Source organism: Pseudophryne corroboree, chromosome 6 (genome assembly GCF_028390025.1).
Source record: "Pseudophryne corroboree isolate aPseCor3 chromosome 6, aPseCor3.hap2, whole genome shotgun sequence".
NCBI lineage: Eukaryota > Metazoa > Chordata > Amphibia > Anura > Myobatrachidae > Pseudophryne > Pseudophryne corroboree.
In genome coordinates, this window is record NC_086449.1 from 619664106 (window position 1) to 619682369 (window position 18264).

The following is an 18264-nucleotide window of genomic DNA, read 5'->3' on the forward strand; positions in this document are numbered from 1 at the left end:
CGGAGCTTGATGTTGCGAGTTGACAACCATACCTTATCTCCCACCTTAAAAGTGCAAGGACGTCGGAGCCTATCAGAAAATTTCTTTTCTCGGAAGGCAGCTTTTCTCAAGGCAAGGTGCACCTTTCTCCAAATTGTTCTGAGATGGGAGGTTAAGGTCAACGAGGAGACTGGAGAATGAGGAAAAAAAGAGTTGGCTCTAGGATGAAAGCCAAAGACTGAAAAGAATGGGGACTTCTTGGTGGAAGAATGACAAGAGTTATTATAAGCAAATTCGGCTAACGGAAGAAATTCAGACCAATCATTCTGGAGTTTGGCCGAATACAACCGTAAATACTGTTTTAATGACTGGTTAACTCGTTCGGTTTGTCCGTTAGATTGTGGATGGTACCCAGATGTTAAAGAGAGTTTCATATTTAATGAGGCACAAAAACGTTTCCAGAAACGAGCAATGAATTGCGGACCCCGATCAGAGACAATATCCCTGGGCAACCCATGGAGCCTGAACACATGACGGAGAAACAAGACTGCCAACCCTTGAGCAGAGGGTAATCGGGGAAGAGCAATGAAATGAGCCATCTTACTAAAACGATCTACTACCACCCAAATGACTCGAAATCCGGCTGAAAGAGGAAGGTCCACCACGAAATCCATGGATATATGTGACCATGGCCTGAGAGGAACGGCTAAAGGTACGAGTTGCCCGATCGGCAATGAACGAGGAACCTTATGCCGTGCACAAACCTGACAGGAATGGACAAATTCCCTTACATCTTTAGAAAGACTAGGCCACCACACCGAGCGAGAGACTAACTCCAAGGTCTTAGTGATACCTGGATGACCAGAGACTTTGTTGTCATGAAACTTAGCTAAAACAGTGCCTCTCAGAAATTCAGGGACAAAGAGACGATCAGCAGGAGTCGGTTTAGGAGCCTGCTGTTGAAGCTGGACTAACTGAGTAAATAAATCCTGTGTGAGGCCTGCCCGGATGACAGATGATGGAACTATGGGGGTAGTAGCAGGATGGTTATTGTGAACCGGAAGAAAACAACGTGACAGGGCATCAGCTTTAGTATTTTTGGAACCGGGCCTGAAGGTGATAATAAACCTGAAACGAGTAAAAAACAATGCCCAACGTGCCTGCCGAGCATTAAGCCGTTTAGCTGACTCAATATACTGCAGGTTCTTATGGTCAGTAAACACTGTAATAGTATGCCTAGCTCCCTCCAGCCAATGCCTCCACTCCTCGAAAGCCCATTTAACTGCCAGCAATTCTCGATTACCAACGTCATAGTTGGATTCTGCGGAGGAGAATTTCCTGGACATGAAGGCACAAGGGTGTAATTCCTGAGACTCCGGATCTTCCTGAGATAGGATAGCCCCCACTCCAACCTCTGAGGCATCTACCTCGACTATAAAGGGGAGCTCTGGGTTAGGGTGCCTGAGAACAGGAGCCGAGACAAAGGCCTGCTTTAAGGCCCGAAAGGCAGACTCGGCTGCAGGCGACCAATTGGAAGGGTCCGCTCCTTTTTTAGTCAATGCTACTATAGGAGCGACCAAATCAGAAAAGGTATGAATGAACCGCCTATAATAGTTTGCAAACCCTAAAAAGCGCTGAATTGCTTTTAAATTTGTGGGTTGCGCCCAATTAAGGATGGCCTGGAGTTTTTTCGGTTCCATGAAAAATCCCTGGGGAGAAATAATATACCCCAAGAAGGACACTTCCGTGATGTGAAAATCACATTTCTCTAGTTTTGCGTATAAATGATTCTCCCGTAGTTTTTGAAGAACCAGACGCACATTGGTAATATGTTGTTCCATAGACTCAGAATAAATCAAAATGTCGTCTAAATAAACGACAACGAACTTTCCAAGAAAGTCACGAAGAACATCATTGATGAGGTCTTGAAATACCGCAGGAGCATTTGACAGCCCAAAGGGCATCACCAGGTATTCATAATGACCCGACTGTGTGCTGAAAGCCGTCTTCCACTCATCCCCAGATCTTATGCGGATGAGATTGTAAGCTCCTCTAAGATCGATTTTTGAGAAGATAACGGCAGAGCGTAACTGATCAAAAAGTACTGAAATCAAAGGCAAAGGGTAGGTGTTTTTAACAGAAATTTTATTCAGAGCCCCGAAAATCAATACATGGTCTGAGCGACCCATCTTTTTTCTCAACAAAAAAGAATCCTGCACTCAAAGGAGATTTCGAAGGCCTAATGAAGCCTTTTTTTCAGGCTTTCCTGGATATAATTATCCATAGCCGTGGTTTCTGGCCCGGAGAGGGCATATAATCTCCCCTTAGGTAAAGTGGCCCCGGGAACTAAATCTATAGCGCAGTCATAGGACCGATGGGGAGGCAGAACGTCCGCATTACCCTTGGAGAACACATCAGCAAAATCCTGATATTCCAGAGGAATAAGTTCTGGGGTAACTGCCGCAACCCGGACAGGATGGGAAATACACTCCTTAACACAAAAAGGACCCCATTGGGAAATCTCCCCAGACCGCCAATCTATGGTGGGATTATGAAAGGCAAGCCAGGGGTGACCCAAAACTACTGGAACTGCCGGACAATGTGTAAGGTAAAATTCTATTTCTTCTGAATATAGGGCCCCCACTGTCAGCAATACTGGAGGTGTGCGGTGAGTAATAACCCCATTGGAAAGCGGACCCCCATCCAAGCCGTGCATGGTGATACGTCTATCTAAGGGTATCAGTGGAACGCCTAAAGCCTTAGCCCAAGCTAAATCCATAAAATTTCCTGCAGCTCCACTGTCGACAAAGGCCGACACCAACGAACTGAGGCTGCCAAAGGAAATCTTTACCGGAACTAATAGAGAATTATTAGAGGAGATTAACTGCAGACCCAAGTGAACCCCCTCACAATTCACTTGGTCAGAGCGTTTCCCGGCTTGTTCGGGCAGTTACGTGCGATATGTCCCTTACCACCACAATACAAACAAAGACCAGAACTTAACCTTCTGGTTCTTTCCTCTGGGGACAGCCGGGAGAGACCCATTTGCATGGGCTCCTCGACGTCCTCAGGAAAAGTATATACACATGGATTAGGCCTAAAAGTTGTTCCTCTTTCAGCCCTCCGCTCTCGGAGACGACGATCAATTTTAATAGCGAGCTCCATGAGTTTGTCTAGAGTCTCAGGAGCGGGGTACTGAAGGAGACTGTCTTTAATCACTTCCGACAGACCGAGGCGAAACTGACTGCGCAGGGCCGGGTCATTCCAGCCACAGTCGTTCGACCAACGGCGAAATTCGGTACAATACACCTCTGCTGGATTTTTGCCTTGCTTAAGGGCACGCAGGTGACTCTCAGCTGATGCTTCTCTATCTGGGTCGTCATATAAGAGGCCTAAGGATTTAAAAAAGGCGTCTACTGATAACAAAGCAGCATCATCCGCTCTTAGCCCAAACGCCCAGGTCTGTGGATCACCCTGAAGTAGAGACATCACAATCCCGACCCGCTGAGACTCAGTACCAGAGGAACGGGGCCTTAAACGAAAATAAAGCTTACCAGCTTCCTTAAAATTAAAAAAATCCTTTCGGTTACCCGAAAAACGGTCAGGTAAATGCATCTTTGGTTCTGGAACCATACTCGGGGAGGCTCGCAAAAGATCTTCCTGCGATCTCACCCGAAGAGTAAGGTCCTGAACCATCTGAGTTAATTCCTGTATTTGGTTAACCAAAAGCTGACTGGGGTTTGGCCCTAAACCTGCCGGATTCATGAGGCCGAATTTCTAGGCCCACCAATACAACGGAAAAAATTAAACCCCCTTTTTTTTTTATGTGGGCCGGTGATAATGTTACGGTCCTGATGCTCAGGACAGGGGAGATTTTATGTAGTGAGTCCTGAGCACCAAGACGGAATGCTGGGATTGGGAAATGGGAAGGAAATAGCCCCTAGCACCCTACCTCCGTTGTCCTACCCGTATTATCAATTCACGCCTGAACGACTATGGTTTCTTGGGCCCATGACAGCCGCATTTGAAGGGCGGATTAGGTCTGCCCAACTCCGATGCCCCCTCAGGTCTTAAAAAGAGACAAGGCGTGAACTGAGACAGGGTAATAACAAGGGGACCTCTAACTGAAACAACCACGCTAGGGGCTATAAACTACCTAAAAACTAAACGTATGTGCGGCACGCCGCCAAAGGAAAAGAACTACAAATAAACCACTGTCCACTCACCTACACGGCACCGCCGAGTTCCGGGGAGGACAGTGAAAGCGGAAACCTCCGCAAATGCACCAATTCACAGTAAAATAAACACTAAGCGGCATAGGCCGCAACACGCGGCAGAAGCCGCTACTTACGAAACCGGGCGAGAACCCCAGATGACAGACAGGTTCGCAAGGACTAGAAGGATTCCCAGGACCGGCTTCGGACCTCCAAAGTACCAAAGGGCAGGGAGCAAGATCCACCAAACACGGCTGACAGGAACAGAGTTCTGCAAGGCAGGAACAGCATACAAGAAGCTATCGCCGGCGGGGCTGCAGTGTGCTGGCTCACATAAAAAGGCCCTGCTGGCCAATAACAGGAGGGCCAGCAGGACCAGCCCCCAGACCCTAATTACTAGTTGCCGTGCAGCTGCCCTGCTGCACGAGCAACCTAATTAACTATTCTTAGCAACGGGGAACGCGGTCCACCTGTGGCGTCCCCGTTGCTATGCACCCAGCAGCCCTGCACGCACGACGTCCTGCGTTGCCAGGGACCCGGCGGCTATCGTGCGCACGGCGTCCTGGCGTTGCTAGGCGCCGTGCGGGGGACAGGGAAGGAGAGAGGCGCGGCGGCTGTGACCGCTGCTCAGTCAGGGCACGGCCGAAGACCGCCGCGCCTAACACAGTGCAGTTTATGGTACATAACTTCTGCATGGTACGTTTGTGACTATGGCCCTCATTCTGAGTTGATCGCTCGCTAGCTGCTTTTAGCAGCAGTTCAAACGCTAAGCCCCGCCCTCTGGGAGTGTATCTTAGCTTAGCAGAAGTGCGAACGAAAGGATCGCAGGACGGCGGCAAAAAATTTTCAAGCAGTTTCTGAGTAGCTGCAGACCTACGCCTACCTTGCGATCACTTCAGTCTGTTTAGTTCCTGTTTTGACGTCACAAACACGCCCTGCGTTCGGCCAGCCACTCCCCCGTTTCCCCAGGCACGCCTGCGTTTTTATCTGACACGCTGCGTTTTTCAGCACACTGCCGGAAAACGGTCAGTTACCTCCCAGAAATGCCCCATTCCTGTCAATCACTCACCGATCAGCAGTGCGACTGAAAAGCGTCGCTAGACCTTGTGTGAAACTGCATCGGCTTTTGTGAAAGTACTTCGCTCGTGCGCAGTGCGCACCATACGCATGAGCAGAAGTGCCGATTTTTTGCCTGATCGCCGCACTGCGAACAACGGCAGCTAGTGATCAACTCGGAATGACCCCCTATATACGTGTGTGTGTGCATATAGCTGCTGCGTGGTTGCCTTATTGCTGGGTATTTCACTCAGCGTGCTATTCCTATATTACTATACCTGTGGGGGCCAAGTGTTTCAGGTTTTCTCTGATAATATAGGTTTGTTTCACAAGATATGCTACTGGAGTATATTTTACTTGTGAATTATAGTCACCATATGTTCTATTCCTATTGAGTCCCTCGGTCTGTGCCAGCTTCGGCTGTTTCTCTGAGGATTCTTACTAGGTATAGTGCTGCTACAAAATAATAAATATCTTTTTGTACCGGGTTGCCCATTACTGTGCGCATTGTTATGTCTGCTACACGTGGCAACGACGTTGGGGCTTCTCCCACACTGCGTGGTAGTGAGGCAGGAGGAGCTGTTTGTTTTGGGGAGACGTTTGGAATATCAACAGAGGACTTGGACGGCGAATCCCGGGGACGCCTGGTGTTACCACCTTTAATTTCGCTGTTTTTGTCTGCTTATTCAGTGGACCACTTCCTCTGGTGAGAGACCACCCTTATCCCCAAATGTTTTTAAAGTTATGTCTGTTGTAAAATAAATGGTGTTGCACTATTGGAGGTTTCTGTCCTTCTCTTTTTTCGGGCCCATCACCGAGGAGAGGATTATAAGGGGACAGAATCCAGACTGGTGAGATTCCAGCTCCTATGAAAGCGTGTTTGTCTACTCTTAAAACGGTAGACATAAAATTTAGGTATAAGACCTACCAAAAGATTCCTTATGTTTGTATCCATTTTTTACGTACCTAATACACTATGATCGTTTGTTTTGTTTGTTTTTTATGAGCGCCAGTGGATTCAAATGGTATTCTCTTTTGACTGCGTGGTAGTGAGGCCACTGACGGCATGGAGGATAATTTAGCAGCTGAGAGTTCAGGTTCAGGGGCTTCCTTGCCCCCCAGTGGGTCGGTAGCACTCGGGGCATCACAAGAACCACCTTGGGCTACATTTTCCACATTGTTAAACACGCTTGTAACTAAAGTGACGCCCCCTGTGGGACCACCTGTGCTGCTACCACAGATTGTGGTCCCCGCTGTGAACCAGCCATGGGCAGATCAGCTTTCCACTAAGTTACAGCATTTGAACCAATCCATGTCCAAATCTAAGGGTCATTCTCGCCCGCATAAGACTTAGTCATCTTCTAAAAGGGCCATTACCTCCTCCCGATCCGCGGCCTTAACTGACACGTCCTTCGAGGAGGATGGTGCTTATACTGACCCCTCGGACACTGATGCTGATGATTCAGATGGGGAGGGGAAATCGTCCGTGGATGTCTCCGATTTGATTGAGGCGATACGGCTCATTCTTCAGGTGGCTGATGATTCTGAGCCTGAGACTGTCTCCAAGAAACCTGATAGGTTTAAGCGTAAGAAGGTGGTTAAGCAGGTTCTACCCTACTCTAAACACCTGATTGACATACGTCAGGAATCCTGGGAAAATCCGGGGACAAAGTTTACACTGAATAAGAGACTGTTGGCTCGCTATCCTCTCTCTGCAGAGGTGTGTAAAAGATGGGAAACTCCTCCGCCTGTAGATTCTCATGTGGCGCGTATGGTTGTTTCCTCTGCCCTGCCAGTAACCACCATCACCTCTCTGATGGAACCGACGGATCGTCGGGTGGAGGGCTGTTTAAAAGCGATTTATAACCTTTCTGGAGCTGTACAAAGGCCAACTATTGCAGCGACTTGGGCTGTTGAAGCGTGGGCTCAGGAACTCGAGGCAGAACTGCCTTCTGATGCATCTGAGCATGCTCGACAATGTCTCATATATTGCTACGGATTCTCTGTACCTTAAGGAGGCTGCCTCCGATGCCGGGGTGCTCACGGCCAAGGCTACTACTGCGTCTGTTTTGGCCAGACGTATCCTTTGGTTGAGATCCTGGTCTGTGGATTTGGATTCCAGAAAGACCCTGGAGGTACTTTCTTTCAAGGGAGACATTCTCTTTGGTGAAGACCTCAATAAGATTGTGGCTGATCTGGCTACTGCTAAAACAGCTTGCCTACCTAGTACGCCTGACAGATGTGCCTCTGGATCCGGCAAAAGCAAACACGTTGCACTCGGTGGTACATTCCCTCCTGACCACAGGAGTGGTAGTACAGGTGCCTCTGGCTCAGAGAAACAAGGGGTACTATTCTCCGCTGTTTCTAGTCCCGAAGCCGAACGGGTCCTCGCGGCCCATTCTCAATCTGAAGTCCTTGAACAAACATGTGCGGGTCTCCAAGTTTCGTATGGAAACTGCGCTCTATTGTTCTGGTCATGGAGCCTGGGGACTATATGATCTCCCTGGACATACAGGATGCCTACCTGCATATTCCTATTGCGGTATCTCATCAGCAGTACCTGCGGTTTGCGGTGGGCAACCTTCATTACCAATTTTGGGCGTTACCCTTTGGTTTGACAACGGCTCCCCGAGTTTTCACCAAAGTTATGGCGGTCATGCCGGCTATGCTCCGCCGTCAAGGGGTCAGGATCCTACTGTACTTGGACGATTTGTTGATCCTGGCAAATTCCCCAGAATTTCTCCTGTGTCATCTCGATCTGACAGTCCAGTGCATGAAAGCCCACGGGTGGCTGATCAACTGGAAGAAATCCTCCCTGGTTCCTGCTCGGAGCATGTTACATCTGGGAGTGTTATTGGACACTCACAACCAATGGTTGTTCTTCTCTCAGGAGAAAGTCCTGAAGCTTCAGGACAGGATTCGATGCTTCCTATCTCGTCCGCAACAGTCGATACATTCGGCAATGCAAGTGCTAGGTCTCATGGTGTCGACTTTCGACATGGTGGAGTATGCTCAGTTCCACTGTCGCCCTCTGCAGAAGTTAATTCTGGCCAAGTGGGATGGCCTGCCTCACCGGATCAGATCTCACATGATCTCCTTGTCTCCGGAGGTCCACCTGTCACTGAGCTGGTAGCTGCAGGACCAACAATTGAGCTGGGGCCGTCCCTGCTGGATATCCAACTGGGTCCTTCTGACGACGGATGCCAGTCTGAGAGGTTGGGGCGCGGTGTTGGAACAACACTCTCTTCAGGGTCGGTGGACCAAGGAGAAGTCTCTGCTCCCGATCAAAATTCTGGAACTGCGGGCAGTGCTCAACGCATTGACAAGGGCCCAGCGTCTAATTCAGAACAGACCTGTTCAAGTAAAGTCGGACAACGCCACCACGGTGGCGTACATAAATCATCAAGGCGGCACTCGAAGCCGCATGGCAATGAGGGAAGTATCAAGGATTCTTCAGTGGGCAGAACGCCATCTGCCGGCCATATCAGCAGTGTTCATTCCGGGAGTTCTGAACTGGGAGGCGGACTATCTCAGTCGTCAGGACGTGCACGCCGGAGAATGGCGCCTACATCGAGAGGTGTTTCAACTTGGACAAGTGGGGTTTCCCAGATGTGGACCTGATGGCGTCTCGACACAATCACAAGGTTCCGGTCTTCAGAGCAAGATCAAGGGATCCTCAAGCAGTGTTCGTGGATGCTCTGTCAATCCAATGGAACTTTCGGCTGCCATACGTGTTCCCTCCGGTGTCACTTCTGCTCAGAGTAATACGGAAGTTCAAGCAAGAAGGAGGAAAGCTACTTCTGCTAGCTCCAGCATGGCCCAGACGGCACTGGTTCTCCGATCTACAGGGCCTCTTGCTAGATTGTCCCCTTCTACTTCCACAACGACCAGACCTTCTCGTTCAGGGCCCTTGTGTTTACCAGAACTTGGCCCGTCTGGCTTTGACGGCATGGCTCTTGAGGCTTCGGTCCTGAGAGATAAGGGTTTTTCTGAGGCGGTCGTTCAAACTATGTTGAAGGCCTGTAAGCCGGCTTCTGCTCGGATTTACCATAGGGTCTGGAATGCTTACTTTACTTGGTGTGCATCTCACAATCATGACGTTTTCAAGTTTAGCACGGCCAAACTGTTGGCCTTCCTACAACAGGGCCTGGACTTAGGCCTGCGTCTGGCCTCCCTTAAGGTTCACATTTCTGCCTTGTCGGTTTGGTTTCAGAGAAAGATTTCCACCCTACCTGATGTCCATACATTAACTCAGGGTGTGTTGCGGATTTAGCCTCCTTATGTGCCGCCTGTGGCCCCTTGGGACTTGTCGGTGGTTTCGGAGGCTTTGCAAGTGTCTCCGTTTGAGCCTCTTGCCACTGCTGACCTTAAGTGGCTTTCCCTTAAGGTCCTTTTCTTGCTGGCTATTGCTTCGGCTAGAAGGGTCTCAGACTTGGGTGCCTTGTCCTGCAAGTCTCCCTATTTGATTTTTCACCGTGACCGGGCGGTTCTTAGAACGCGGCCAGGTTATTTGCCTAAGGTGGTGTCTTCTTTCCACCTTAACCAGGAGATTGTGGTTCCGGCCTTTAATTCTCCTGAGTTATCTCCCAAAGAACGGTCTTTGGATGTGGTACGGGCTCTCCGTATCTATGAGAAGAGAACTTCCTCTGTAAGGAAATCTGATTCTTTTTGTATTGTTTGGTTTCACAAACGTGGCTGGCCTGCTTCCAAGCAGACTCTGGCTAGATGGATTAGAATGGTGATTGCACATGCTTATGTACAGGCTGGTCGTCCAGCTCCTGCTACCATTAAGGCCCATTCTACTCGGTCGGTTGGACCTTCTTGGTCGGGCCACCGTGGTGCGATCCTTGAACAATTGTGCAAGGCGGCTACGTGGTCCTCAGGGAACACGTTTATAAGGTTCTATGCCTTCGATACCGCCGCTTCCCAGGATGCTTCCTTTGGATGCCGGGTTCTTGTGCCCGCTACAGTACGTCCCCTCCCGTGAGGAACTGCTTTGGGACATCCCCGATGTAATTCCTTGTAGAGCCCAGTGTACCCCGCAGCAGAAAACGAGATTCATGGTAAGAACTTACCGTTGTTAAATCTCTTTCTGCGAGGTACACTGGGCTCCACAAGGCACCCACCCTGACGCACTTAGCTTTTTTGGGTTGGTATTGGCCTACGGTGAGTGTGTGGTGTATTTGGCTACGATCGGTTGTCGTCTCTGGTACCTGCTACTGCATTGGGCTGGTTAACAAAACTGAGCTCCCTGGCATGGAGGCGGGGTTATAGAGGAGGTGGTGCTGTGCATCTTGGGAACAGTCAAAATCTTTGAGCCTGTTGGTGCCTCGGATCAAGATCCTACTCTACACCCCGATGTAATTTCTTGTGGAGCCCAGTGTACCTCGCAGAAAGAGATTTAACAATGGCAAGTTCTTACCATAAATCTTGTTATTGTGTGTGACTGAGCCTGTACACAGAGCAGAACTGAACTTGTATTGGGAAAAATCTGCTGCTGCTACATTGTAGCACCTTGTGTAGATAGATAAGTGACATATATCAATTTAATCAGTACAGTTTCCTCGTGCGTCCTAGTCACATTGCATTGCAAATAAGTTGCACTTTTGGCAAAAAAGAAACAAAAAAATCTCCCAGCGCTAGAAGATTTTCAAGCGACCTGGCGTGCCAAGAGGGGCTGTTTGGTGTGACTGTAGTAAAGATTTATAAGGTCATATCTGTATTTGGTCACTGTGTCCATCTCTAATTCAGGGGAAACTTTCACAAACCTGAAAAGGACAAAGTAGAGGCATTCCAACCAATTACATTCTAGCTGTCATTTATTGCTATAAAATAATAGCTAGGCTTGGATTGCTTCTTGTCTACTCTCGCAAAATGTCTGGCAGACTCATGAATTTCAGAGTCTTCCTGGGCAAGCAGGCCAGCCTCTCAGGAACCACCAGGGCTGGTGCGTGTTCCCTGGGTGTCATCCTCTTTCCCATCATTGAGTGACTGAACCATATCTGCTGCCTCTCCCTCTCCTCCACTTCTTACCCTGCGTCGGCTCAGTGTCATCTTCTCCTTCTCGGAGTGCAACGCTGGCTTGTGACATCATACAGATGTGTCCTCATACACCTAACACCTATATTCCATACAGTGCAAGTTGCCCTGCATGACTGAGCCACACCAAGCTGTGTAGCGTACCGTCTTTATATTTAGCGTGTTATACGCATCACAGAAAAGTCACTCGCAGTGTTCCAGTGATACCGGGCTGCGACTTTAACTGCACAGGAATTAGCTTTAAACACGTACAGTCGCAGACAAAGCACAACGGAACTTGGCGTGAGAGAAAGCCACGCCCACACTCATCGGGGCCCTTCTTACACAGATCCAGATTCACACGCATACGTACAAATGTCACATATCAATTTGATCAGTGTAATCTAGAAGATTAGTTTTATTACTTCCAGTCTTGTTTGTGTGGATAAGATGCACATTTTAGCGAAAAAGAAGCTCAGCCAAGAAGGGCTGTTTAGCGTAATTGAAGCCACAGTGTATGAGCATACCTCCCAATTGTCCCGAATCTAGCGAGACAGTCCTGCTATCTAGACACTGTCCCGCTGTCCCTCTCGTGGGCAGCAGTGTCCCACGCGTGGGGGGAGGGGGGGGGGAGCAGTTCGGGAGGATTTGATCACCCGCTGCTCTCTGAATAGATGCTGTGTGCATGCGCACGGCATCTATTCAGTGCTGGGACGTGAGCAGGGGGCTGCCCAGATGCTCCAGGAGCCCCTGGGCACGTCCACAAAATGCCGGACTACGGGGCAGTGCTGCGAGGCCACGCCCACTTCATTCAAGGCCATGCCCCTTTTCCGGGTCGCGTGCAAGCATCCCGACTCTATAAACATAAAAGTAGGGAGGTATAGTATGAATACATATCTATATACCAGCCTACTGCAAACACAGAGCAGGAGCCAGTAGCTTCACAGGTAAGAAAACATTGTGTCAGTCATGCAGTGTTTTAAGTGCCCCAAAATCCTGCTGCCATAGGGGACTGCCTAGGTTCTCATAAAGTTAGCGCTGTCCCTGGAACCGGCTGCTTTTTCTTGTGAAGAGTGGCCTTATTGATGCACCAGGGGGCAGCACTCTAGTGATGCTGATCTTATCCTTATGCTTCCTGCAATTGCCCATTAGCTCTCCCTCCACAATCTCCTAGGGGGTATTTCCACACAGTAAGTATGTATTTTACTTGCTAAGCTGCCATCTCTAACCACATCTTATTCTCTCCACAGCGCCATCTATCAGCTGAAGAGTTTTATCAAGTGTTTGGAATGACCATATCAGAGTTTGACCGCCTGGCACTGTGGAAAAGAAACGAGCTGAAGAAACAAGCCAGACTTTTCTAACTCTCTCTACTATGTGCCTCAAAATGTACAACCTCTATAAATATATTTATAAATAAATAATGTATAACTACTACACATGATATATATATTGTATTATAGGAAAATCTCCAGAGGAATTTACTTTATACTTTTCAGAAGTGAAAGGGACTTCGACCTAGTTCTATGCAATGTGTTGTAATCCCTTTTACTACTGGCAAGGTTATTCTGTGGAGAGAGATATTTTCAACTCTTGGTTATATTTTTTAAACTACTGTTTTTTATGCGCTGCTATTTTGGAGAGTTTAAAGACTTCAATAAACCTACATTATTAATATTGTTACAATGCATCTTCAAGATACTGTTGTTTTAATGTTCCAAAATTCCAGTGGTGACTAATTGGCAGGTATTCAGAATGTGCACCAATTATGGGTTGAGTCTCCCATATCCGAAAATCCAATTTTTGAAATACAGATGTGTCCTCATACATCTAACCATGCAGGAGGAGATGCCTGTCGCGAGTGAGCTGACAGGAGTCATGAGACTCTGCTAGCGCTGGGTGGCTTTTCTGCATCTTTTTGCAGAAAAATGGATCTTAGACGCAACACGTTGTGACTAGGACGTACCTGGCAACTGTTCTGATTAAATTGATATGCGACACTTGTATATCTGGGTGCGACTGAGTCTGTATTTGAAACCCAACAGAACTTGGTATGAAAAAAGCCACGGCTGCTGCACTGTAGCAGTTTCTATGCAGAGTCAGAGACTCAGTCGCACACAGATGTGAAGGTACCAGATTTAGGACATAAAGCCCACCTTTATTCTCAGACCCCCTTAAACACAGCGCTTACGCAGATAAGGAGAAGGTGCTTTATAATCACACATTTATTGAGGAGGTAATGTAAAAATACCAGCCATCTAGGTAACATCACACAATCACCAAAGGGCTTGCAACAACATATCATATGAGATTGAAAACTAGTCTCCGCAAAACTCGAGCAGAGTCCCCAAAACTCATCAGAGGCATTTACACCAGTTTAATACAGTTCCTACCAAGATCTCAGGTAAACAACTTCAGCAGAAATTTCAGGGTCCCGGCCGCATGGCCACTGTGCTTCATTAACATGGTGGGGTCCAAGCAACTATACACTGAACTCTGCATCTTACAGGGATAGACCAGCGAACCTATCAGCACCTTCAGAATACCTGATGCCTGGGCTCTGCTAGCATCAAGAGCTCCTGCTGCCTCTCATATATCTGAAGCTACCAAACACAACTTCCAGCAGCGTAGGATTTGGAAAAACTGACACAACCCTCCCACAACACCTGTTCCCTTTTAAAACCACATTGAAACATGACTAGCCTGTTCATTTCACGGCGCCAGCAAAACAAGAAATATCACAGGAGCATGCTGGGAGATGTAGTCCTACTGGTTAGTAATGCTAAAGAAACAGAAAATCACAAAGGAGCATGCTGGGAGATGTAGTCAAACTAGACAGTAACTTCTGGGGAGACAAATCCCAGCACAATCTTTACTCAGAGGAGAAACCACCCAGATGCCCAGGCTTTGTTTTAGAAAAATCTGGATAGTAAACGAAAAGACACCCTCCACAAAAATCTAAATCTTACAACAGATATACAAGTGTCACATATCAAATTAAATCGGCACAGTCTTCTGGTACGTCCTATTCGCACTGCGTTGCTTCTAAAAGCCGTTTTTGGCACAAAAGACACCAGACGCTAGCAGAGTCTAACAGGACCTGGAATGCTAAGAGGTGCTGTTTGACACAACTGCAGATATAGTATTCCAAAGTCCAAAAATGTTGTAGTGCTGATTGAGATAGTGACACTTTTGCATTCTGATGGTTTCAGTGTACACAAAGGGGGCAATTCGATTGTTTGTTATTTTGTCTACAGTAATGGACCTCTATCAGAGCTATTCAATTGTTTCTCTGATCAGAAGCCCATTACCTGTGGCAGTCACATCTCAGCTCGCACTCCCAGAAGTGATGAGCTGAAATGTGCGAGAAGTTGCTGTTCGGGCGCCCAGAGAGCACTTTTCCCCTCTGCGTCCATTAGATTAGTCGTGTTTTAGCCGCTTTACGCGCAATAATTAAGGGGTACCCAAAACAATTGAATAGCAACATTGGGAACCCATTAATTATCACACTTTCACAAACAATTGAATTGCCCCAAAACTTTGCTCCATCCACAAAAATATTAAAAATATTATAGAAAAATTACCTTCAGGCTATAGACCTAATTCAGATGTGGTTGGAGTAGCAGCGTATTCCGCAAAGTACTGTTACTTTGCGCATGCACCGTTCATACGTGTCTGCAACATTGTTCACGGGAAGGAGGCGGCGATAGCCTGCGTTTCTCCAAAAGGAGGTGTGTCGCTACCACTACAGGGGAGGGACGAGGCCAGGATTTCTTTCAGAGTACAGAGATTTCCTGGCCTCTAGGTGGAATTGTGGTGGCCGGCTTGGACGACTCCATGGGTCACGCAGCCGGCCGATTGTGCCAGGGAAGATCAGATACTGCATCAGATCAGTGACGCCTCCTACTGCATTACCATATTAGAGCTATCTCTGCTGCTTATATGTAAGCAGCAGTGATAGCACCTCCAACCACATCTGAATCAGGCCCTATGTGTATAAGATGGCTCTGAAACATAAATGCGTTTCTTGTTAAGACTTGAGTACCATCCCCAAGATATCTCATTATGGTATGCAAATATTAGAAAATACTGAAAAATCCTTCTGTTCCCAAGCATTTCAGATAGGGGAGACTCAACCTGTACATGCGCTACAGTCCATCGGTGCCACTGCAGGTTGAAGCAAAATGAAGCCAAGTATTGATTCATGTACAGAAACAGGCTGATGCGTATTAACTCCAGATGCAGAATTGAAGCTGCCTTTACCTTGTCACTTGACTTTTCATTGATTTGGTAAAAGCAATTTTTTTGTAATCACTTTATAATATTTTATTACCTTTCAACATTATTTCTTTGGTAACTGCAAAAAAAAATACTTTGAGTTTGATAACCAATGACATCTCTAAAGCAAAATGTTTTTGTTTTGTTTTTCAATGTAAAAAAAAAAGTAACAAGAACAAAATAATTTATTCCTTCTGTTTTAGGGCATAGAAAAATAGGGCGTGTGAAAAAATGTTTGTCTTTTTTTTGTTTTTTTATTAGGCCTGTACGAGGTGTAGCATGGCCTGCAATAATTTAATGTAGATCACAAAACTAGTCTGCTACTAACGTTACATTAGCAGGTGTTCGGGTCACCCTGTCGGCCAGGGGTGGGTAACCCCTCCTGTAGACATTGTTCTAACACCGTTTTCTCTCGATTTTCCCAATCATACCTTTCTCATGGCCTTCTATACTGTAAAGTATATTGGAATCATAGTGCCATCTAGTGTGCACAATTACCACATTCTTCAAAGTAGGAGCTTGTAGATGATTGCAGTCTACTACAGTGTTATTGCCCTGCTAGCCTCTATTAAGTGAAATAAAAAAAAAAAAAAAGATTTCCTGATATAGCTCGGTTTTTATCAAATAAGCCTTTTTACCTTACCATTGTGCTGTCATGCCAGAACCTTTGTCTTAGAAAGAAATTTCCGCTTCCTATCCTCAAATTGATAATATGCTGATGCGCAAATACTTTATTTTTGTTTTTTCTGTTTCATTGAAAACAAAATGTCAAATTTTCAGCCTCTCTACAGCGCTTAGGCCAATCGCCCTCTGGCATTGCATTAAACCCCTGACACACAGCATGTGAAACACAATCACATTTGACATGTTGTTTAATAAGCGCTTGCTGACTCTGTTGACCTTAATATTTTAAATTCTGATGAGTGCAAGCACACTGCAATAACTGAAAGTGCAAAAGCTATTTGTTATGTAAATCTCTGCATCAATTCCCATAACAGGTTACAAGCGTTTACATGTGTTAGAAGAAACGCTATGTAATGCATGTATTTTGATGCCAGTGGGTAAGGGCCTAAGCTAGTTTCTCAAACTCAGCTACTACATTCCAAGCTTTAAGGATATCCATGCTTGAGCATGGGTGACTTAATTAGTATTAGTCAATTTGATGTAATCTTGGACTCAAACATGGATCTCCTTAAAACCTGGACTGCAATGGCGGAGTTTGGGAAACATTCGCTAAGCAATATATTTATTTTATTTTTTTTATGAGAAGGCTGCAACAATTCAGAAACCTAAAAACGTAACCACCTATTATTGCATCCAGCTCCCAAATAAAGTTAACTTTATTTTTACCAAAAGGCAGAAGCAAAGTTTCTAATAATGAAATGTGGATATGCAGTAGAAAGAAAACAAACACAAGGTTTGTTGGTTCCCTTTTAATAGTTTAGCAAACCCAGCTATAAAGACCACAATGTGTAAGGCCAGAATTTCCCAAACTCCATTATTACAGTCCAGATTTTAAGGATATCCATGCTCAAGCCCAGATTGTTAAATCTAATTGAATGAAATACTAATTAAGTTACCTGTGCTCAAGCATGGAAATCCTTAAAACATGGACTGTAATTGCGGAGTTAGGAAAACTCTGGGTTTGATATACACTTCCAAATGCATTTTCAGGCGATGTGTGTTTTTTTCTGGAAAAAAAAATGTAAACTGCATTACATTGATGACTAAATGTATTCCTAATGTAGCAAATAGCCATTATTTTAGAACCGTAAGAATAATATAGAACTGGAATAATATTGTGGTTGCTCCGTGATTCACTGTAAAATCTTTATGCAAAGCCCTCTCCTTTCCTGTAAGACCCAACAGTGACTTATAGACACCAAACACACCCCAGTGAGCAGATGTCATCAGCCTCCTCCCAGTTTATTTATACACCTGAGGCAAGAAAACAACTAGGAACTGTCAGAGCAGCAAAAGTTCTTCTCTCTGAATCATTCCTTATCTCTGTTTGCCTTGGATTTGGATTCCAGATATGTTAACTATTAAACAAGAAAACAGTTGCCTCCCTGAAGATGCCTCCTTGTGTCATTTCTATGCACTGTACATGTGTATCTGCATGTGTTTTCATTTTGATACTGTATGTACAACAGTTAAACCTTAGGCATTTTCTTTTCTTCTTCTTTTTTTTTTTGGTGTTTGTTGTTTTATCTGTAGTCCAGAAGCAGCAACCTGCCAACATAAACAGTGGTTAAAATGAATAAAATCCCTCCTGGTGAGATTATGAAAGAACGGCATTTCAAAGAAATATTGTATTTCATAGGAAGGCCGTCTGATGTCATTCACTTGTGTCCTGCTGGGGCTGTTCTGCTGGCAAGTGGAGAATATCAGGAATACTTGTTGTACCGCACCAGAGGGAGAAATGTATAATAACAGGGCAGCATCTACCAATCACTAGGTCACTGCATTATAGGCACACGAACATCTATATTATTTTCCTACTAGTAACCAATGTCATTGATCATACATATTTCATAATTAAAACCTAAAATCTTATTTTGGAACCAACAAGCACACCATCTACAAAACTAGTCATGAGTAAACACTGTACAATTTTCTTTATGATGATCCAGACAACTGGGGTACAGCAGGGACTTTGTGTTATTTTTATCTGCATTCTTCTCTTGGGTATATTTTCAGTAATATTTATTAATATTGT

The 18264-nt window shown here is 46.1% G+C and overlaps 1 protein-coding gene across 1 annotated transcript in view; it reads left to right on the forward strand.

The window, feature by feature from the left end:
* Positions 1-17619, forward strand: part of ABLIM3 (actin binding LIM protein family member 3) — a 313166-nt gene extending 295547 nt beyond the window's left edge. The window contains exon 22 of the mRNA XM_063928094.1: positions 12518-17619. Coding sequence (XP_063784164.1) covers positions 12518-12631 — 114 coding nt within the window. The 3' untranslated portion in view covers positions 12632-17619. The remainder of the gene's footprint in view (positions 1-12517) is intronic.
* The last annotated feature ends 645 nt before the right edge of the window (positions 17620-18264 follow it).